This window comes from Rattus norvegicus, chromosome 2 (genome assembly GCF_021556685.1).
Source record: "Rattus norvegicus strain SHRSP/BbbUtx chromosome 2, alternate assembly SHRSP_T2T, whole genome shotgun sequence".
Taxonomy (NCBI): Eukaryota; Metazoa; Chordata; class Mammalia; order Rodentia; family Muridae; genus Rattus; species Rattus norvegicus.
The window spans coordinates 177050115-177072506 of record NC_141535.1 but is presented as its reverse complement, the minus strand read 5'-3'; the positions used below and the strand labels follow the sequence as shown (position 1 = coordinate 177072506).

At 48.7% G+C, this 22392-nt stretch overlaps 1 protein-coding gene across 8 annotated transcripts in view; it reads left to right on the top strand.

Annotated features, from left to right (window-relative positions):
• The window catches only part of Il6r (interleukin 6 receptor), a 63145-nt gene that overhangs the window by 15156 nt on the left and 25597 nt on the right, over positions 1–22392 (top strand). For all 8 annotated transcript variants that reach the window (XM_087616074.1, XM_087616080.1, XM_087616071.1 and 5 more), the window contains 5 exon segments: positions 8486–8722; positions 9631–9754; positions 11776–11960; positions 12269–12435; positions 12918–13059. In XM_087616074.1, the coding sequence (XP_087472200.1) occupies positions 8486–8722; positions 9631–9754; positions 11776–11960; positions 12269–12435; positions 12918–13059 (855 nt within the window).

Below are 22392 nucleotides of genomic sequence, written 5' to 3'. Positions count from 1 at the left end.
GAGAGAGCCCCACCAAAGCTGTGTTGCAAAGTCCTCAGTAGGAGGTGGGTGGGTCTATCTGTGGGGCCAGTGTTCCAGAGACATCATATAGGCCACTCAGGCAGGGAAGCAAGGAAGGCATGAGAATTTCCCTCCCCTAGAGTGGCCGAGGGAGAAAAGAAGCATCAGTCTGAGGGCCCTGGAATGGCCTAGCCATCAACTGTCCCGGACCCCCACCCAGTGATCACACCATAACCATGCAGAGATGATGTGTATGTTTCAAGTTGGACATTGCTGTAACAAACAGAGGTGCCTCCTGGAAGTAATGACTGGGGAGTGGCAGGGCACTAGATGCCAGGAGCAGGGCTTTCAGAGGCCCCCAGACCACAGTCTCAACTCTCATTGCTCAGAGAAGGCAAAGGGTCCTGTCAGGGGTCCCCACACTGCTATAACCCATGGGTAAGGGCAGGTACTATATGCTTATAATTTCAGCCTTCGGAAGCCTGAGGCAGGAGGACCACTATCACTTTGAGGCCACCTTAGAGCCACATGGCAAAAGCCTGTCTCAAAAATGAACAAAACTAGGCAAGACACTGTGGAAGCCTAATCTTAACTATCCAGCCAGCCAGCAACTGAGCTGTGTCTAGATCACACTCCGTGTGCCCTGAGGGGCAAGGACACACTTTGGGAGACTGGCAGGGACATTCTGCATTCTTCCCTGATTTTAGTCCCACCTTAGGTACTCCTTTCCTCCCTGCAGAGTCTCTTTAGGAGCCTGGGACGCAGGGACCTTCCTTTGTGCATGTGACAATGCCTTGGCAGACCAGGAAGACTCACAATCAATCCTCAGATGCCCCTCTTCTCCTGCTGTGATGCCTTAAGTGCCCCAGGAGCTGGTTCCCTCTCAAGGTCACTGCAGAAAGAAACAGAAGCAGAAAGAGATGTGGCCACTGTCATGGAGGCTGGCATGGGAGGCAGAACGGTGCCTAGTCCTCACATACCTTGGCTGGCGCCTCCTCTGTCAGCAGTGCAAGCGCTGACCCATCCTCTTGGAGGATCTCACACAATGCCTCTCCTCAGTGGGGTTTTTCCCTCTTTTCTGTTTGAGGAGACTTCAGACCCCAGCCGTTCCCCCAGTGGCTTCCTTCTGAATTCCTTAAATGCATGGTTCCCTTTTTATGAGCTGGGTAATCTGCTTATCAAACTATCAAACTCCCAGTGATTTTTCAAGGCCTTTCTCAAGTTCCTCTTTGCCCTTTAGAACAATTCGTCTCTCCTCCCTGTTCTCAGCATCAGGAACATTTTATTTCAGACTATCCAGGATTATGGGTTCTTTTAAGGCCCCCAGGAATCTGGAGATTGAACAAGATAGCGGTACGGAAGAGGTGGGGAGAACACGGCATGGAAGAGACGTTCAGTAGCTGACAGGAGTCTCTCCTAGTGGAGATGTGTGGCCTTGCGTGTCACGTTGCACAAAAAATGTTGAATTATTCAGGAGGGGACAGGCTTGAGCTTGCTGACTGGTTGTCACGGGCTGAGCAGTTGCTCAAGGGCAGATGTTGTGTGTTCTTTGCTGAATTTCATCCGTGTAGCAGCTGCCACACCCCACGCTGCCTGCAGGGCCTGGGAGGGAGCCTGTGGTCCCTGGGCCAGTCTCATAGGAAGGGTGTTCCCGAGTTCACACCCACCTGATTCCTGTGCCTTCTCCAATGGGGTCTACTGGGGTGGACTCCTGGGCACTTTCAAAGCAGGAGACCTCCAGACAGAGGAAAGATGGCTTCTTGTGATCCCTCCAGAATCAAACCTGCTGGGAAGGGTGGGCTGAGGGTGAGGGCAAGGGTGAGGTGGACACTCTGGTCTGAAAGTGTTTGAGAACCTGCCGGCCTTAAGTCCGCTGTGTCACCAGGATTCCGTGCATGCTGCACACCCCCATCCCCCTCCACCCCACTCCACGTAATGCCTGGGATCACTATGCAGTCTTTGTTTAAAGAAAAAAATATGAGCAAGTTAAGACTCTTTAAAACCTTGGTTTTAATGGGCCAAATTGGTGTTATGCCTATTGTCCCGTTCCTACTGAAGGAGTAGGTATCTCTTCAGCCAGGGGTTCAGGGCCAGCTTGGGGAATGTAGTTACCCCTTTGTCTCAGAAAACAAAGCAAACATAGCAAAGCTACTGGAAAAGGAAGAGGAAGAAGTCACTGGTATTCCATCCTTTGGCTGGGCAGACAGAGATCCAGGGAGGGTGCTTCCAAGACTTTCACTTCCTCCATTTCAAAAAGCTGCCCGCTAGCTTACTGAGGCTGCTATCTGACCACTGTCCAGGACCTAAAGGCTGATTCAGAGCTGAGTCAGGAGGCAGAGCAGTGGGTGGGTGGGAGGTCAGGCTGTCCCTTTGGACTGGCACTGAGCTCTTTTGTCCTGGCCACCCCGTTGAGAACGTACACCATGCTTCTGAAATCAAAGTTAACACAGCATTTTTTTTCTCAATGTCAGAAGAAATATATTTTGAAGCAGGGCTGACTGGCACCATTTACAGATGGGTTTTATAATTAATTGTTCCTGATTTAAAAAAAGAAAGAGGGGTTGGGGATTTAGCTCAGTGGTAGAGCGCTTGCCTAGCAAGCGCAAGGCCCTGGGTTCGGTCCCCAGCTCCGAAAAAAAGAGGAAAAAAAGAAAAAAAGAAAGAAAGAAACCAGTGACTTAGTTTTAAAGATTCAGAAGCCCATTAGTCAAGTTCCCTGTCGGAGGAAGTTAGTATTGTGCTGCTCTTTATGGCTCTGCTTTTGTGGAAAGGAAAAGGAAGATTGTTTGGGAGGAGGGGGTGGTGTTTCTCCCAGTTAACTGAATACATTAGCCGTAGTTTGCAAGGGTAGTAACTGAGCAGTTCTGGCCAATGCAGTCGCCAACCATACAGAGGTTTCTATTGGGAGGGAAAGGGATAGGGAAGTGGCCAGAGGAACATTTTTCTTGGAACTGACAAGGGCAGGAGCAGAAGGGCTGGACCCCAGTGCAGGGATTGACCACTGCGCCTTATGGAGGACTCTGCTTGGACCACCGTGCCATCGACCAGCGGGGCTTCTGGGAGTGCGGTGTGGAGACCTTGTCCGTCAGAGTCCTGTTTCAGACAAGTGTGGAAGGAGCACCACTGTGTTCCCTGGGGTGAGGCAAACAGGATCTTACAGGCTTACGTCATGGCTGCGTGCTGATCTGAGTAGACAGTCATGCGTCACTTCATAATGGGGACGCGCTCTGAGAAATGTGTTGTCCGATGGCTTTGTTGGTCTGCAGACAGAGTTACACAATCCTTGATATTTTGGTCAGTCACTTGATGTGGCCCTCTCGATACTAGGTAAGCAGATGTATCTTTGGCCAGCATAACATGGTATACAGTTTTACAGCAACATTTATTATTTTATTTAAAATTGTGTGTGTGGGCATTTGTATGCACACGTATGTGGAGGCTAGAGGTTGGCCTAGGGTGTGTCCCTTAGTCACTTTCCACCTTATTTATTCATTTGTCAGTTAAAACAAATCATATCTAAAGCCTGGCAGTAATCCTAGCACTCAGGAGGCAGAGGCAGAGACGGGGGTGGGTGGGTGGGGGATCTCTCAGTCCAAGGCCAGCCTGGTCTACAGAGTGAATTCCAAGACAGCCTGGACCCTACAGAAAAACTCTGTTGTAGGGAAAAAAATCACATCTATTTATTGAGTGTGGGTGCACATATTCCACGGCATGGACATGGAGGTAAATTTGAGGAGCTGGCTCTCGCCTCCCACAGTGTGGATTCTAAGGGCCAAACCCAGAGTCTCAGGGTTGCCAGTAAGTGCTTTACCAGCTGAGCCATCCCATTGGCTCTTGCCACCTCAGGCTTTTTTATTTTAGACAGTGTCTCACTGAATCTGGAGCATGCCAATTCAGCTGGACTAGCTCAACAGTGAGCCCCAGAGATCCTCTTGTCTCCAGTCCCCTAGCACAGGATTACAGGCACTTGCATTTAAAAAAAATACTGTATGTGTATGTGTGTGTGAGCATACTCATGTGCGTGCACATGTGTGTGTATGAGCATGCTCGTGTGTGTGCACATGTGTGTGAGCATACTCGTGTGCATACACATGTGTGTGTGTGTGTGTCAGCATGCTTATGTGTTTATGTGTGTGAACAATGCACATAGATGTACACACATGTAGACATTAGAGGACAAATTTGAGGATTTAGTTCAGTCTTGCCATCTTGGATCCAGGGATCACACTCAGATTGTTAGGCCTTTGTGTAATCATCTCTACAAACTGAGCCCTCCCACTGGCCTGCTGCTTTTGGTTTATTGAGAGAGAATCTCAGTTAACCCAGGATGACCTTGAACTGGATCTGCAGAAGCTCATGATCTTGAACCTCTGATCCTCTTGCTCCACCTCCAAAGTATTTGGGTTAGGGCATTTGGTGTTTGAATGAGAAGGACCCCAGTAGGATCATGGGTTTGATACTTAGTCTTCAACTAGTGGAACTGTTTGGGAAGGATTGGGTCTCTCTCTCCCTCTCTCTCTCTCTCTCTCTCTCTCTCTCTCTCTCTCTCTCTCTCTCTCTTTCTCTCGATCAGGATATAAAACTCTCAACTACTGCTCCAGTGCCATAGTAGGTCTGCTTTCCGATATGACGGTAATGGGTTAACCCTCTGAAATTATAAACAAGCCCCCAATTAAATGCTTTTTTTAAAGCACAAGGCCCTGGGTTCAGTCCCCAGCTCCGAAAAAAAGAAAAGAGAAGAAAAAAAAATGCTTTCTTATATTTTTGGTTGTGAGCCTAGCCTTTAACGGCTGAGCCATCTCTCCAGCCCAAAAAAATGCTTTCTTTTATAAGAGTTGCCTTGGTTGTGGTGTCTCTTTCCAGCAATAAAACATTATCTAAGACAAAAGTATAGCAGTAGGTCTGGCTAAAACTTAAAAAAGGAAATAGGAATACATTCTAAAGTAAACATACTTATAACCCTATCATTCGGCCTTACCTGGCCCCTGTGCTATACCTTTATCTGACTCAGTAACTTGGTCCATGCCAGCTGCGCTGCAGACACGTGCATGTCATGCCGTGGTGTGACCTCATGGTGGCTATGTCACTGGCCATGAACTGCACCAGAATTACTGCAGTTCTAATCTTATGGAGTCTTACTCTGTATGTGGCCTGCCTGTGGTTGACCAAACATCTTGTACCCATAACTAGTTAAGGACAGTGGCCTGAACAAATGCCAAAGAAAGTGTGAGCTGTCCATGGTGTCGGACTTTCATCTGTGGTGCACTGGTGCTCCCAGGTTACCTTGTGATTTCTGATATTTGCTCTTCGGCTGCAGATGGCTATTGCCAACACTGCAATGGAGCCACCTGCCAGCAGAGATTCTCTCTGGTCAGTATTTCTTTCCTTTTATTTCTTTCCTTTTTATTTATTTAATGTTTATGCGCATTCTGTTGCTGACAAACCAGAAGAGGGCATCGGATCCAATTACAGATGGTTGTGAGCCACCATGTGGTTGCTGGGAATTGAACTCAGGACCTCTGGAAGAGCAGACAGTGCTCCTAACCACTGAGCCATCTCTCCAGCCCCTTTGGTCAGTATTTCTATCCAAGGTCCTACATGTTCAAAATATAGACGTGAGCTTTATCCAGAGGAAATAAGAGGGGGAGAATAATGATACATTAAATAGTAGGACCATTGGACCTGCTAAACTTCACCTCATTCAGGCCAGGCAGGAGAGCACACACCTGTAACCCAGCATTCAGGAGGTGCAGACATGGGTTTCAAGGTCATCCTCAGTTATATAGTTTGAGGCTAGCCTGGGATACAGGAGAGCCTGGGGTATGCTTACAGTTTCAGAGGGTAAGTCCAAGACCATCATTGTGAGAAGCATGGTGATAGACCAGCATGGTGCTGGAGCTGCAGCTAAGAGCTTGACATCCTTATCTACAGATAGATAGCAGGGAGATGAAACCTCAAAGCCCACCCTCATTGGCACATTTCCTCCAACAAAGCCACACCTCCAACAAGGCCACACCCACAGAAGGCCACACCCCAGCAGCAAGGCCGCACCTCCTGATCCTTTCCAAATAGTCCCATTAACTAGGGACCAAACATTCATACTCTTGAGCCTATGGGGCCATTTGCATTCAAACACCACAGCACTGGAAACAAGTTGAAAACTCAGATAATGGAATACTAAACTGAGGTGAGAGTAAGCAAATGACACCCACACACTGTGGAAACAGGACTGAAAACAGCACAGCACAGGAGAATGCATATGAAGCTCAGAGACCAAAAGGAACAAAAGAGGAAGGGGCCCATGGGTAACCAACTTACTTCTTAAAGTAGGGAAGGAAGAGGGCTAGCAAGATGGCTCAGCAGGTAAAGATGCTTGCTGCTTAGCCTGATGATATGAATTCAATCCCCAGGTCCTACATGACTGAAGGGAAGAATGCCCACACATTGTCTTCTGACTTCCACATGTGCCAGGGCAAGTGCAACCCTCCATAATAGATGGATGGATGGATGGATGGGTGGATGGATGGGTGGGTGGATGGGTGGGTGGGTGGATGGGTGGGTGGATGGATAGGTGGATGGATGGATGGGTGGATGGGTGGATGGGTGGATGGGTGGATGGGTGGATGGATGGATGGGTGGGTGGGTGGATGGATGGGTGGGTGGATGGATGGGTGGGTGGGTGGGTGGATGGGTGGGTGGGTGGATGGACAGACGGATGAATGGACGGATGGATGGATGGATGGGTGGATGGATGGACAGATGTGGATGGATGGATGGGTGGATGGATGGATGGGCGTATGGATGGATGGATGGAAAGTGGATGGATGGATAATGTAATAAAACGTTTTAAAGTAAAGGAGGATAAACTGCCAATTGTAAAGTACATATAGGACAGGAAGTTGTAGATCTGGGGACCAGAGCCACTCAGAGATAACAAATGTTCTAGTTTCAGGGGAATCTCTGGGGCATTTTATGCTTCATAATTCTTATGAGTATTACATATATTAATTTGCATATGTTCAAGAGTGTGTAAAACAGTTGCAGAACAATGAAATGCTAAAAGAATGTCTTTGAAGAATGTGTACGAATGCTTGCAAGAATGAGGCCTTTTGAGACTCTTGAAAGAGGGCTCCCAAGAGTCCCCTTAGCACCATCTGAAGGTTTGGGCTTCTCAGGCTCTGGGGTCATTTCTCAGGCTATTCCTCTGAGCACTGTGTGGAGTCTGCTCTAGAGGCTGCATTTCTCACAGGTGGGGCTCTCTGGTGCCCAAACCTGTCTCTCCCCCATATTGGAGGCTTGGGTTGTGGTTGACAGAGGGAGTGCCTTCCTTCCTTACTGTGGGACAGAGAAGTCTAGGGAGCCCCCTCAATCTCACCTACTTACAAGGTAGCATGCTATTTTTATAGCATGTGTGTGTATGGTTCATGTGTGTGTTTTCGGGCTTGCCACAGCACACATGTGTTCAGAGGACAGCTATTGGGAGCTGGTTCTCTTTGTCCAACTCAGGTCCTCCAACTTGCATGGCAAGGAGTTTAACCTACCGAGCCATCTCGCTGGCCCTGTGCCTCAACTCTTGTGGTAGAGACAGATTTGGATTTGGCAGTGAGTCTCGGTGATACAGTTGGGAAGACGGCCGAAGCATGAGCTTTAACTCAACTGGGAATGGAGAACACATTTGGAAAAGGGTGTCGAGGCTGAGCCCTGAAATACACACAATGTTCTGCTGTGGGGATAGCATGGGGAAGGAAAGGGGAGTATCAGGACAGGCGGAGCATAAGGGAGAGAGGGAGGGAGTGGCTTCAGATCTTCCTGGGCATTGACAGGAGGCTTCAGAGGCCAAGAAGGCACCCTGGGCCCTGTAGAGCCTTAGGATCTTAGATCTGTGGGCAGGATCAGGTCCTTGAAGGTTTGTTTGTTTTCTTTTCTTTCATTTCCTTCCTCCCCACCCCCTCACCCCCTTCTCTCCTTAGGGTTTTTTAAGATAGGGTTTCTCTGTGTAGCTCAGGCTGGCCTGTAACTCAGAGATCCAACCTCTGTCTCTGCTTCCCAAATGCAGGGATGTTGCTGGGGCTAAAGGCACCACTAGGCCCAACTCTTTCTTTTTTCTATGGCAAGGTCTCACAGTGTAGCTCTGACTGATCCAAAACTTGCTATGTAGACCAAGTTGACCTTAGCCTTGAAATCTCAGAGATCTGATCACCTCTGTCTCCCAAATGGGGGACATTAAAGGTGAGCACCCCCTCACCTGTCTTTTTAAAGGGTTTTCTATCAAGGGAGCTGGGTTGCTGGATCATGGCTTGAGCGGATGAGCTGTAGCAGACAGCTTGGTGGTCTGGGAGGTTTCTGGAGGCCGTTCAGATGTGGTGCAGGCTTGACCATGGGAGGACTCCGCAGGTGTTTCTGTGAAGGCCTTTGACTTCTGCAAATCATACCTAAAGTCCTATTTTCAAGTTGCCATGGCTTACTTTGTGTTTTCCTTCCCCAGAGGTGGCAAATGGTACGGTGACGAGCCTGCCAGGGGCCACTGTTACCCTGATCTGCCCTGGGAAGGAAGCAGCAGGCAATGCTACCATTCACTGGGTGTACTCAGGCTCACAGAGCAGAGAATGGACTACCACGGGAAACACACTGGTTCTGAGGGCCGTGCAGGTCAACGACACTGGGCACTATTTGTGCTTCCTGGATGATCATCTGGTTGGGACTGTGCCCTTGCTGGTGGATGGTGAGTTGTGCCCTCAGTGTCTTTGAAGTGGCTCCGAGGGTGGCTTTACTGTCCTCTGCATTCCAGAAAGATTTCCTGACTGATCCTTTAAGTTTGTCGGTTTTTTTTTGACTCAAGAGTTTTAGGAAAGGACCACTGCTCGGCCTATGCGTGTGGCCAGCGGTGGAAGCCGTCTGGCAAATTTAATAGCTCTGGACTCCCAGCCAGGCACCTGGGCTTAACTCCTGCTAACTCCCTCAGATTCTTTTAGCAAAATAAAGTGAACTTTATCTTGTTTCCCTGTTGCAAAGTGTTGCAAAGAGAAAGTAAGTGTCTGAGGGCTGAAGACTGCACAGCTCACAGAAAACACACAGGAGACCCTACACCCCCCAGGACTAGCAGGCTAAAGGCTCCCTCAGCTCCAGTGGAAGCTGGAGGGTCATGCCCTGAGGCAAACCCTGCTCTCTTCTTCCTTATGTCCTGTGTAGTCCTTCTGGTGTTCAGTGTCCACATCAGGTGAGGCAATCTTTTTGCTTCATCTTTTCAACCCTTTAGAGCAGTGGTTCTCAACCTACCTAATGCTTTAATACAGTTCTTCATGTCTGGTGTCCTCCCGCCAACCATAAAACTATTTCCATTGCCATTTCACATCTGTAATTTCGCTACTGTTATGAGTTGGAACCCAAATGTTTTTGGAGAGAAAAGTTTGCCAAAGGGGTCGTGACCCACAGGTTGAGAACCACTGCTGTAGCCAGCAACCCTAAAAGGTGATGGCACCTTCTCTCTGTGCCCGGGACTCTGGGGAGTTGTGTTGTCCTTTGTGGCTCTGAGCTGAACCAGGTTGTCCCCTCCGCTGGGGTGGGGGAGGGGTGATGATGCACACAGCAGGTGTGCTTTGCACCCCCTCATCCTGCTGAGTTCTCTTTCAGTTCCCCCAGAGGAGCCCAAGCTCTCCTGCTTCCGGAAGAACCCCCTTGTAAATGCCTTTTGTGAGTGGCATCCAAGCAGCACTCCCTCTCCAACCACGAAGGCTGTGATGTTTGCAAAGAAAATGTAAGTGGGAGGTGGGGCTGTGGGCTCACGGTTAGCTGAGGCTCACTGGTGTCCTAGAGCCAAGGGAAGAAGGGTGGACTCCTTCCAGATAACTGCTGCGCTGAGTGGACAGGGACCTGTTTTACCTTTTTAGATTTATTTAATTTTACGTGTATGAGTGTTCTGCCTGAATGCATGTATGTGGACCACATGCATGCCTATTGCATCTCCTGAAACTGGGATTACAGGTGGTGTGAACCACCTTGTGGGTGCTAGCATTCGGTTCCAGGGTCCTCTACGAGAGCAACAAGTGTCTTTATCTACTGAGCCATTTCTTCAGCCGCAGGGCCAAATGGCTTTATCAGTAGAAAGTCTCCCCAAGTCTGTCACATAACATGTGTAAGGCCATGTTTTGATCCTCAGTTATTCCAAAAATTAAAAAAAGAAAGAAAGAAAGAGAGAGAGAGAGAGAGAGAGAGAGAGAGAAAGAGAGAGAGAGAGGGAGAAAGAAAGAAAGAAAGAAAGAAAGAAAGAAAGAAAGAAAGAAAGAAAGAAAGAAAGATCCTTTGGAATAAAGGAACTAAGCTCTAGGCTCAATTCAATTTATCTTACCCAACAGCTATGGGAAATGCAGGATGGGGTTCGGCGAGACTGATTAATTTGCTTGAGGCCATCTGGCTAGGAAGTGGTTCTAAGAGGTTAGGAAGCGAACCCAAGCCCAGGATGGGATGACCACTTTCTGTCAGGGTCTAAAGGTTTGGGGTGTTGTCCTACAGGAAATGGCTCTGGGGGCTAGGAATGAGGCTGGAAGGCTGCTATCAGACAGTACCTTGGCCCTGTGAGCATTATAAAGACAGGATACAGAGAGTGGTCATGGATGGGGGGTGAGGTGCGACCCATCCAGACCTTTGCCTATTAGAAGATGGCGTGGAGACCTGGGGTCAGGGAGGTAGAGGGAAGTGTAATGTACCCTGCTAGGGAAACTGCAGTCTCCACCCACAAGCCTAGATATTTATAATAAAGCTTGAATGTGGTATTCCTTCTTATGGGTCCCTCCTATGGGTGTAGTTACTACCAGTCAAACATGGCCCCGGAATATTAAGTGGAAATTCCCAGAAGTAAACGAATGCATGCTTTAAATTGGGTCATTCTAAGTTACCCCACCCAGGTTGTGAATCAGCTCTGGTACCAGCGCTGTTCCACAGAGCTCCTGATCATCTGGTTACCAGTACTCGCCTTCATCAACCTGGCCCTAGAACAAGATCAGGCAGCGAGGGTCACCCAGGAGCCTGCAGTGCTGCAGGGCGTTAGGAACAAATGCTGTACCAGGCCTGCTTGTCTCAGGTCTCTCCCCGAAGGGTCTCAAATACCCCCAGCAGATGGGGGAGAATTTCCATATTACAAAACCAGTGGCGACCAGCATGGGTTGAGCCCAAGGTCCTTATCTGAGTCTGAGGTTGCTCACTTGTTTTCTAGTGGCAGGGAAGGTGGAAGTGGTGAGATCTCAGGTTTCCGGGCCTTCCCTTGGCCATCTTCAGCCTTAAGAGTTCTTTTCTATTTCCCCTCTCCCTCCTGTTCCCCTTGTGTGCTTTGGTGATTCCCCAGCTTTTTTGCCGTATCACTTGGGGGCAGGTCTTCTGTGCCCTGGGACAGGGAAGGGCTTTTCTTATTCATTTCTATATCCTTTATAGTGCGAAGGACAAGACCCAGGAAGGAAGTCAGAGATGAAGACACTGTGACAATGTGAGATCAGAGGGGCCTTCTCCTCCACCTGCCCCTCATTGGCTGGGCTCTGTCAAAGATCCTATCAGATGGGCACTGATGCCATTAGCTTTCCTATTTTCTAGGGAGGAAATAAACACGTGGGTTGAAAAGCATGCTGCACATCACAGACACTAGTAGGAGTAGACACTGGCTGAGTTGAAACCTGAAAGCTAGAATCAGTTCCTGAGCTTCCAGTTCCTGAGCCAGACTTCTTTTTCTTGAAAAACAAACAAAAATTTGCTAGAACTTCGGTGCCCTTCGTCCCTTGTGTCCCACAGCAACACCACCAATGGGAAGAGTGACTTCCAGGTGCCTTGCCAGTATTCTCAGCAGCTGAAAAGCTTCTCCTGCGAGGTGGAGATCCTGGAGGGTGACAAAGTGTACCACATAGTGTCACTGTGCGTTGCAAACAGTGTCGGAAGCAGGTCCAGCCACAATGTAGTATTTCAGAGTTTAAAAATGGGTAAGCGAGCTTCTCCTGAGGAATGTTTCTGATCTATCCCTGGGAGAGGGAGGGAGGGTGTGCAGAGGGGCTTGGCAGCTGGGTCTTCTGGGGCATTGCTGATAAATAGATGGGGGTCTTCTTAAGACGAGCATGGGGTTTTAAGGGGCTATCCAATGAGGTTTTGCCTACCAGGTGCAAGGCTCTGGGTTCTGTTTCCACTAAATAAATAAGATTTAGACATTTCTGGGGAATGGTGTATGTCTGCCGAGTCTTTGAGGGTCTCCTCATGCTTGCTGCCCCATAGAAGCCCTATTCTCTCTCCACAGTGCAGCCGGATCCACCTGCCAACCTTGTGGTATCAGCCATACCTGGAAGGCCTCGTTGGCTCAAAGTCAGTTGGCAAGACCCTGAGTCCTGGGACCCAAGTTACTACTTGTTGCAATTCGAGCTTCGATACCGACCTGTATGGTCAAAGACGTTCACGGTGTGGCCGGTAATTCGTTTCCTTTATTTGGATATAAAGTTTCACCCTGTAGTAGTCTCAGACTCATGACAATCCTCCTTCCTTAGCCTCCCAAGCTCCCAAGTGCCTCCATGCCCAGCTGAGATCTATATCTAAAGAGAAAAATGCCCCTAGGTCTTAGGGGAAGTAGGACATCAGGAAAGAAGTGGGTTCTGGTCCAGCTTGGCCCCTTCTGTCCTTCATAGTCTTGGGTGAGCCATTTAACTTTGTGAGTCTTGGCTCTGTCTTTATAAAATAAGACTAATAATGCCAGGCCAGACTCCTTCTGACTGGCCTCAGGAGAAGGCCGGCTTCTGTCACCTACAGTGACTTCAGAATGTTTGAGAATGATTCCACCTCAGCCTCCCAGGTGGTGCAAACCTCTGCCAACTAAGCGGGGTGGTCAAGAGTGCCCTCCCTCTGTAGCATTGCCTCACTGGGGTCACTGGGACTCACTATGTCTCCATCTTCAGCTCCAGGTGGCCCAGCATCAATGTGTCATCCATGATGCCTTGCGAGGAGTAAAGCATGTGGTGCAGGTCCGAGGGAAGGAGGAGTTTGACATTGGCCAGTGGAGCAAATGGTCCCCGGAGGTCACAGGCACTCCTTGGCTAGGTACCTGGGTCTACATGGAGGGAGGATGGGACACCTTTCAGCTTATGAGTATGTCAGCCTTGTACTGTATGGCAAAGTATGCTAAGCCCCCCTCACCCCCTTCGTTTCAGTTCATTGAGAAGGTGCTTCACTCAGTCCAGGCAGGCTTAGAACTTACTGCGTAGTCAAGATGACCTTGAATTTTCTCCTGCTTCCGTCTCCTGAGTACTAGGTCCCTCTGTGTGCCACAGTACCTAGCTCTCTTTGCTCAAGTCTGGTAGCTCGTGTGTATGTCGTACCTGAATCATGGCTACAGGCGCTGTCATACCTGGAGGGTCAAGGTGCTAGCTGCACCCATGTGTTTGATGGTGGAGCTCACTAGGCCCTTTTCTCCTTACACATTACACATCTTCCTCAGTTGAGGGCAGCAGGGAGGAGGGTAAGGACAGGAGAGTAATGGAAGGAGTTCCAAAGTTTATAGGTGTGGTTAATTGACTAAGATAAACATCTTTGGGAACTGACAAGGTAATACTGCTTCAAGGGATGTAATGAAATCCTCTCACTGCTATGACAAAGTCTGAAGAAACCAATTTAACAGAGAAAGGATTCTTTTGACTCTGGGTTACAGAGGACTGGGGCTGGTTCTGTTGTTCTGGGTTTGAGGTGTGGCAGAACATCACGGCAGAGACGGGATGACAGACCCAAACTGCTTACCCCATGATGTAGGAGCAGTGAGCAGGAGCGTAGACCAGGACATGAGGTCCCTGTCAAGGGTGTACCCAGTGACCCACTTCCTCCAAGTAGGCCCCACCTCCCAGTTCCCATCTCCCAATAATATCAAACTATGATTTTTGTGCCTGGTCCATTGATCCTAACACTTGGGAAGCAGAGGCAGGTGGTCTGTGAGTGAGTTTGAGGCCAGCCTGGTCTACAGAGTGAGGCCAGCCTGGTCTACAGAGTGAGTTCTAGGACAGCCGAAGCTACAGAATAAAAATCAATGATGACAATCAATAAGAGATTAAGTCACAGCCAGCTTCTCCCTCTGTATATTGCATTGTTAAGACGAAGTATAGGCAGGTGGTCTGTGAGTGAGTTTGAGGCCAGCCTGGTCTACACAGCAAGTTCCAGGACAGCCAGAGAGACAGAGAAAAACCCCCGTCTCAAAAAACAACGAGTGAGGGGCTGGGGATTTAGCTCAGTGGTAGAGCGCTTGCCTAGGAAGCGCAAGGCCCTGGGTTCGGTCCCCAGCTCCGAAAAAAAGAACCAAAAAAAAAAAAAAAACCAAAACAAAACAAAACAAAAAAAAACAAACAACACGTGAGTGTTGAGTGTCTTTTGGTCCAAACCCAACCACATGCTTCTGACAAAGCAGAAATCCCAGGATGGCACGAGAGAGATAACAATGGTCAGTTTGGTTTGCTTCAGGGCTCAGAAAGTAATCCAAGCTGGTCAGCCCCAGTCTCCCAACTGCAGACACTACAGGCTTGTCCACCACTCCTGTCTTCTGGAATCTTTACCAATTGATACACATCCGTGGGAAAGAAGTACAAATGGACTCTGCCTGCCTGCTGATGCTCCTTTCCCTGCCCATACACACACACACACACACACACACACACACACACGAGAGAGAGAGAGAGAGAGAGAGAGAGAGAGAGAGAGAGAGAGAGAGAGAGAGAGCGATCACCACCCTTGGATCAATGTGGACACTTCCTGCCTCTGCACAGACACTTCTGGCCTGAGTTGCAGAGTTCACCCCCATAGCGCATCTCATTATCCCCAGCATTTACTCTGGAATGACACCCAGGTTCACTTTTGGCTTACATATCCCCAGTCCTACTTGAACCAAATAGTCATTCTTACACTTTTGGTAACTGTCAAGAATAGGATATTGACTTACTGAGTGCATGTGACAAAAAGGAGAACACGGGCTGGGCCGTGTTCCAGTCTCACCACTTCCCCACCCTGACCTCAGGGGAAAAGAGGACTCCTGTGTCAGTGTATCCCCTCTCACCCCATAGGTGTGGTATTAGAGATACCCCTCTTCTCTCGTCTCTCCTGAGGAGTTCTGTCCCTTCCTGTCTTGGGTCTCTCTGTGGCACCATCTTCCCCTTGCAGCATTGTCCGCTCCGGCTCCAGCTCTCTGTGAGGGTCTGCCGCTGTCCCTCAAGAGCCCTAGGTGGTTTGCTTATGGGGCTCTCTTCTTCTGAGCTTACTTCCGGCTACGACCTGGGTGAGGAGCACATAACTTATTTAGTGAAGCCATTTAAATCAGAGCACTTAAGAAGCTAGACTGTGTCAACCTGTCCTTGATGTGTGTGCGTGCGTGTGTGCGTGTGTGTGTGTGCATGTGTTGACACAGCTCTTACATGAATGTGGAGCATATATAGTCTTGGTGAGCCGAGTAACTTGCAGCATGGTGTAAAGGACGTCTTCCTGTACAGGCCGGCAGTTGTTTTACCTTCTGTCTCTCAACTCTGTTTGTTTGAGGCAGTCTCTTGTGACCCAGGTTGATCTTGAACTCACTATGCAGCTCAGGATGACGTTAAACTTTCCATTCTCACATCTACCTCTGAGGTGCTGGGATCCCAAGTGTGTATCACCACACCTGGTTCATACGGTTCTGGGTGTTGAATGCAGGTTCAGGGTGTTGAATGTGTTCTAGGCAAGGGTAATCCACTATGCTGCAGCACCTGCTCCAACCATGTACCTTAGATAGATAGTCATAAGCACCTTTACAGTCATAAGCACTGTTTGGGGGCCGGACAGATTGTTCAGTGGTTAAGAGCATTTGCTTTTCTGGAGGATTCCAGTTTGTTCCCCAACAGCCACATCTAGTGGCTAATAACCACCTGTAACTCCAGTGCCCTCTTCTGCACAGCATGGACACACACACACACACACACACACATATACACATATACATACACACATACACACACATATGTACACTCATAGACACACACATAAACACAAACATACACACACACACACACACACAGTTTTTGTTAGAGTTCTGATCCCTATTGTTTCCTTTGGTACGCTATGAGAGTCAAGGTTTTATATGTGATAAGAAAATGTTCTACCACTGATCTATATCCCTAGCCTGGTCCAGAAACAGCTTCTTCAAAAATTTCTTTTGGCTAAGCGTGGTGCAGGCAGAGGCACTCTGTGAGTTCAAGGTCAGCCTGTTCTACATAGTGAGATCCTCTTTCAAAACAACAACTACAACGGAAACCCAAGTTTTTTTTCTTTTAATTAATTAATTAATTTTTTTATTGTGCTACAATGTGCATGCTGTAGAATTCACTTTTAAAACTCTTTTGCAGGAGGTTCTTGAGAAGGGCCTCATTGTGTATTTTGCCCTTGAAATCTGGTTTTACCTGGCCTCCTGAGTACTGGGATTACAGGCGTGAGCCACCATGCCTTGTTATCATAACTGTTTTTGTTTTGTGTGTTTGGAGACCAGAGGTCAACCTGCTGTGTGGTTCCCTGTGCACTATACCCCATCAGCTTTTGCTGTAAGCTTTTCCATTGGCCCGGTGCTTGCTGAGAGGGCTGGGCTGGTGGAACAGAGAGCTGCTGGGATGCTGCTGGTCCACCTCCCTAACCATCATCCCTCACAGCCATTCTCCCTCCCTCCCATCCTTATTCTGTTTTTTTCTAACATGGATTCTGGGGCATTGAGCTTACATGGCCAGCCCTGTTTTAATCGTTGTACATTCGTAATGCTTCCTTCAGTCTCCACGTCCATTTGCAGATCACTTGCATCTGGCAGAATTGGAATCCCTTGACCCTGAACATTCACTTCCCATCCCCACCCCTTCCCTAGCTCCTTACCGCATCCATCCAACTTTCTGTTTCTGAGTTTGACCACCTTACACACTTCATGCGTGTGAGTTAGAATTTCCGTCCTGTCTGAGGGTGGGTGATGGTTACCACTATAAACCTTCTCCTGACTAGTGAGTTCAGGTCTAGTGTGTACTTACACGTGGGGCGATTGTGTTTTTAGTATTTTTGAGGAATGACCACAGCAGCGATTCCACTTTGTGTTGTTTGAGAGTACACAGTGTAGACAGGTTGGCCTCAAACTCATAGATCCACTCGCCTCTGTACCCCAAGTGCTAGAATTAAAAAGGTTTCATTTTCCTTCAACTTATCAAAACTAGCTCGCTCTCTCTCTCTCTCTCTCTCTCTCTCTCTCTCTCTCTCTCTCTCTCTCTCTCTCCTATGCCTAGCATCCATTTTTCTCTTTCTTTCTTTCTTTCTTTCTTTCTTTCTCTCTCTCTCTCTCTCTCTCTCTCTCTCTCTCTCTCTCTCTCTCTCTTTCTTTCTTTCTTTTGGCTTATTCTGGTTTGTTTTGTTGAGACAGGGCCTACAATGACCCCATTCAGCCCTGGGGAGTAACCCTAGTGAGCCTCCCAGCAGTCTCTGCTCTCTGAACTCTCCTGGGTTTCCGCAGGACCTGCATTGCTGGGGCTGTTCCAACTCACAGGCTAGGCTGCATGTGTGGTTGGTGGGTTCCTCAGCCATCTAGTCTCCTGACCTTGAATCTCTAGTAGAAGGTGCTGTCCATGTGTAGTGACCACAAGAGTTCATACCGAACCCTTGCCTCCTCACACAAGCCAAAGGCTGCGGTCCTTCCTGGGTGGGGGTGGAGTGGAGGCTCTCTACTTCAGCGGCATGTCTAAGAGAGAAGCCTCTGCACTCCTGCATGGGGGTGGGACGGTGGGGTATAGGGTCGTGGGAGGCAAGGCAGAGGAACTCGGATGGTCTTAGGCTAGAGGGGCTAGGTTGGAAATTGGCAACTGATTCTGTGAAAGCTGGAGCGGAAAGCATAGGCCCACTCATGGCACAAAGAGCTCCTCGGCTGTTGGGCTTCACTGATGCATTAGATATTGTATCGTGGTGGCTTCCAGACCATTAGGACCTTAAGCTCTCCAGGCCCTGGCAAAAAGAAGCTGCTGGCTCCCAGATTAGGTAGGACTGATGACTCCGGGGACACAGAGGTCATAGGAGGCTCACCAGACATGGGAATCATGTTGGATGTTGTTAAAGGTGATTAACATCTTGGAGCCTCAGTCTTGTCATCTGTGAAGTGGAGATGGTACCTCAGGGGTTTTTGAGTCCAGAGTCAAAACAGTCTTCTCACGAGGGAAGCATGGTAGGACTAGCAAGGGGTGGCTGGGACATGTCAGAAGTGATCTCCTGTGTAGTGAGCTCTGGGGTGGAGAAGGAGGGGCTGGGACACTCAAAGGTGCTCCCTCGGGTGCCATCCTGAGCCGACTGGACCAGAATCTAGAGGAGTAAACGAAGTGGGACGTTTGAAAATCTTGTTTGGAGTGATTTTAATATGGGGATAGGCGTAAGGGGTGCTCCACTCTTAGGACCGCAGCTCACAATCGTCTTCCTGGCTGCTGTGGGGTCTGCCTTCTCTGTGGGGTAGGAGTGGCAGAAGGGGCTCAGGGAGTCTGCAGGTGCTGCACCCTAGAGGCTCTGGCACAGCTCTCTGTATGGAGAGTGGGGGTCCCAGACTCACACCATTTTGGGGTTCGTGCTTCAGAAAGCAAGGTCAGGTCACATCATCAGTTCCAAAACAGTGACTGTTGGAGAGAATGCCACTGGTGTTAGGGTAGGAAAGCTAGGCTGGAGCTCTTAGCACAGGGAGGAGGGATTCCCTGGGGATGGGCACTTCTCAGAGCTCCTAGAGAAGGAGTGCCCAGGATTGTGGATTCCAGTTTTAACTGAATGTGAGGCAAAGTGCTTAGGAAGGCCATGCAGGGAGCTGGATGTGGCCTGGAGGATTGAGATGGGGTGTGTGTGTGTTTTTCTCTGTGTGTGTTTCTCTGTGTGTGTGTGTGTTTCTCTGTGTGTGTGTGTGTTTCTGTGTGTGTGTGTGTGTGTGTGTGTGTGTGTGTGTGTGTGTGTAGTTGGAAGCCATGCACGTAATAGTTATTTTATACTTCAAGAAAATCCTTATAACTCCCTGTCATAGTCCCTAGGAGGGGAAACCACACAGGCTACAGAAACAAATCAACAATGGATAATGGAGAAAGGGAGGCCAAACCCACGCTACCCCAGAGCCTGTGGCCACCTCACCTGGCCTAATATCCTTTCTTTGGAGGTCAGGTCCAGCTCTGGCTGCTTTTACAAGTGAGAAGGTTGGGAGGATGGAGGGAAGGTGTCTGGCAATTTCTCCTCTCCTGCTGGGGTCAGCAGGAGGTCACTGTCAGGGGAGGGGATGCTCCAGCAAGTGACTCCCCATGGTCTGAGCTCCTGCAGCTAAGGAGATTTCCTCCTTCACAGAACCTTCATAGAACTGTTGCAGGTTCAAGGGTTCTGGCTGCAGTCTCTGTCAGCCCAGCTCTCTCTTCAGAGCACCCTCCCCCACTTTCTTCCCCTGTGCCTCTCCTGCACTTTTCTCAAACCTTCCATCCCCTGGTCCCCCACCTGCAGCTGGCACACCATGCTTATTTGGAGTCAAGTGAATGGTCATGGGTCCGATAGCTGGCTCTGTCCCTTGTTAGTGAGACTTTGGGGAAGTACCTAACTCAGCCCCAGTTTGGTTATTTGTCACTTAGGAGTACTAACACCTGCCTAGAAAACCCCAAACTGCCTGCCTCCCGGAGCCTTGAGGCTTCAGAGACAAGGAAAGTGGCAATTTTAGATCAGCTATGAGCTGGCTTTCACCCAGGACTCCATGATATCTTCCTTCTCCACTCCTCCTGTCTCCAACCTCCCTAGGCTAGGATTGCAGGAGTGTCCCTCAGGTCAGTGCCACCATGCCCAATTTATACAGTGCTGAGGGTCAAACTGAACTACACCCCTAGATCCAAGTAGATATTCTAAATGTTCACTATTGGAGCCAGACAGACTTGGTTTAAGCTACTTTGGGGGCTGAGGGGATGTTTTCCTGGGGAGAGATAGAGGACTGTGGGGGCCTGCTGGCCGCCAGCCTCGGTCCAGGTTCAGGGAGAGGGAAGAGATGGAGCAGGGCGCTTGATGTTTATGGCATGGGCCACACTTGCATGGGCACACACGTGTAAGCACACACACATAAACGTGCACACGCTCACACACATACACATGGCGGAGGGGAGAAACATGCAAAATTATGGCTTTGCCACTTTCTACTAACTTTGAGAAAGTTATTTTCCTTCTTCTTGCCTCAGTTTCCCCATCTTTACATTTTTAAAACATGTATTTATTTTCAGTGTGTGGTGTGCTTGTGAGTGTAGGTGTGTAAACCAAAGCACACATGTGAAGGTCACAGGATAACTTCCAGGCATGATTCTCTCCCTCCCCCAGCTCTGCGGGTGGGTTTCTGGCTTATGTGAGGCATCTTGCTGGCACATTTACTTACTTGTTTTAAGTTCTATTTGATGTGATGGGTGTTTTGCCCGTGTGTATGGTATGGATGTGTGCCCGGCACCCATGGAGGCAGAAAATGCACTGGGTCCCCTGGACCTGGAGTTACAGCTGACTTGGGGCTGCTGAGAACCAAATCTAGGTTCTGTCCAAGAGCAGCCAGTACTCTTGCCTGCTGAGCCACCTCTCCAGCCCCCTCCCCCCACCAAACTGAAGATTCTGGTCAAGTGTGACGCTCACGTCTATAATCAAGAACTTGAGAGGCTAAGACAGAGGACTGCTGTGAGTTCCAGAGTGACCTGGGCTTCAGAGTGAGACCCTGTTTCAAAGATCAAAACAGCAATGACAAAAACGCCAGGCACGGTAACCTGTGCTTGTAGTCCTAACACCTGGGAGACAACGGCGGGAGGATTAACCTAAATTTGGGGTCAGCCTGAATTATATAGTGAGTTCCAGGACAGTTGAGCTGAAGTGTAAGACTTTGTTTCAAAACCAAACAACAACAACAACCAATAAACCAAAACAGACACCCACTCACCCACACAGAGCCTGCCAGGAGCCTGACATGGTTTTACATTTATGATCCTAGGACTCAGGAAAATTGAACTTGCTGGTAGCGGTGGTGCACACCTTTAATTCCAACACTCAGGAGGCAGAGGCAGATTGATCTCTGTGATTTAAAGGCCAGCCTGGTCTACAGAAGACATCCAGGGCACACAGAGAAACCCTTCTTACTTACCCCACCCCCCAAAAAAGAAGAAAGAAAAAATAAAATTGAATTCAAGGTCAAAGGTCAGCCTGGTCTACATAGTAAGTTCCAAGTCGTTATAGGCTATAGAGAGACCCGGTCTCCCAAAGCCAATCCATCCACTCACAGGTGTTCACAGTCCCTAGAGGCTTGTTGTCAGGGTTCTGAGACCTGTAGGGATGGGTAGGGCTTGAAAAAGATTCTATGGTGTTGAATATGACTGGGTCTGGGGAACCTCTGGGCCAAATGGCCATCAGAGTGCTTCAACCTGTTTTTCTATTTACTGCCGCTCTTATCTCCTGGTTTTAGCTTTTTATCTAGTACCAGACTATGCATGCTCTGTTGTCCTTCATATTCCTTTCTGTGCACATTATTCTGTATACTCTCTTCTGTACACACCCTTCTGTATACTCCCTTCTGTATATTCTCTTCTGTATACTCCCTTCTGTGTACACCTTCTGTATACTCTCTTCTGTATACACCCTTCTGTATACTCCCTTCTGTATATTCTCTTCTGTATACACCCTTCTGTATACTCCCTTCTGTATATTCTCTTCTGTATACTCCTTCTGTATACCCCCTTCTGTGTATACCCTTCTGTATACTCCCTTCTGTATACACCCTTCTGTGCACACCCTTCTGTGTACTCCCTTCTGTATATTCTCTTCTGTATACCCCCTTCTGTATATTCTCTTCTGTATACCCCCTTCTGAATATTCTCTTCTGTATACTCCCTTCTTCTGTATACACCCTTCTGTGTACACCCTTCTATGTACTCCCTTCTGTACACTCCCTCTGTATACTCCCTTCTGTATACTCCCTTTTGTATACACCCTTCTGTGGGCTGAACTGTTCTTATTAGCCTAAGTTGGAAGGAGCACAAAAGTATGAGATGCTGGGTCCTCGCCACAATTTGAAGTTCAGTTCTGAGTTAATTTGCTTTGTGAACTTAGACAAATTGCTTTCCCTCTCTGGGCCTTCTTTCAACACCGCCAGGGTTGTCGTGTGCTTGTCCCTCCTGGAGGTGGTGTAGCCCATTGGAAATTCTCCCCCAAGCAGCAACAGGTCACTCTGTCCTCTGCCCTCAGTGATTATGTTATTCTTCATGGTTGGGGATGCTGAATGTCTTATATTTGGTGGTATTTTTAACTTCTTAGTGGAAAAAGCACTGACATGATAAGAGATTCTGAGTCATTCCATTCCTTGCCTGGCAAGGTTCAGAGCTGGTCCCTCAGGCC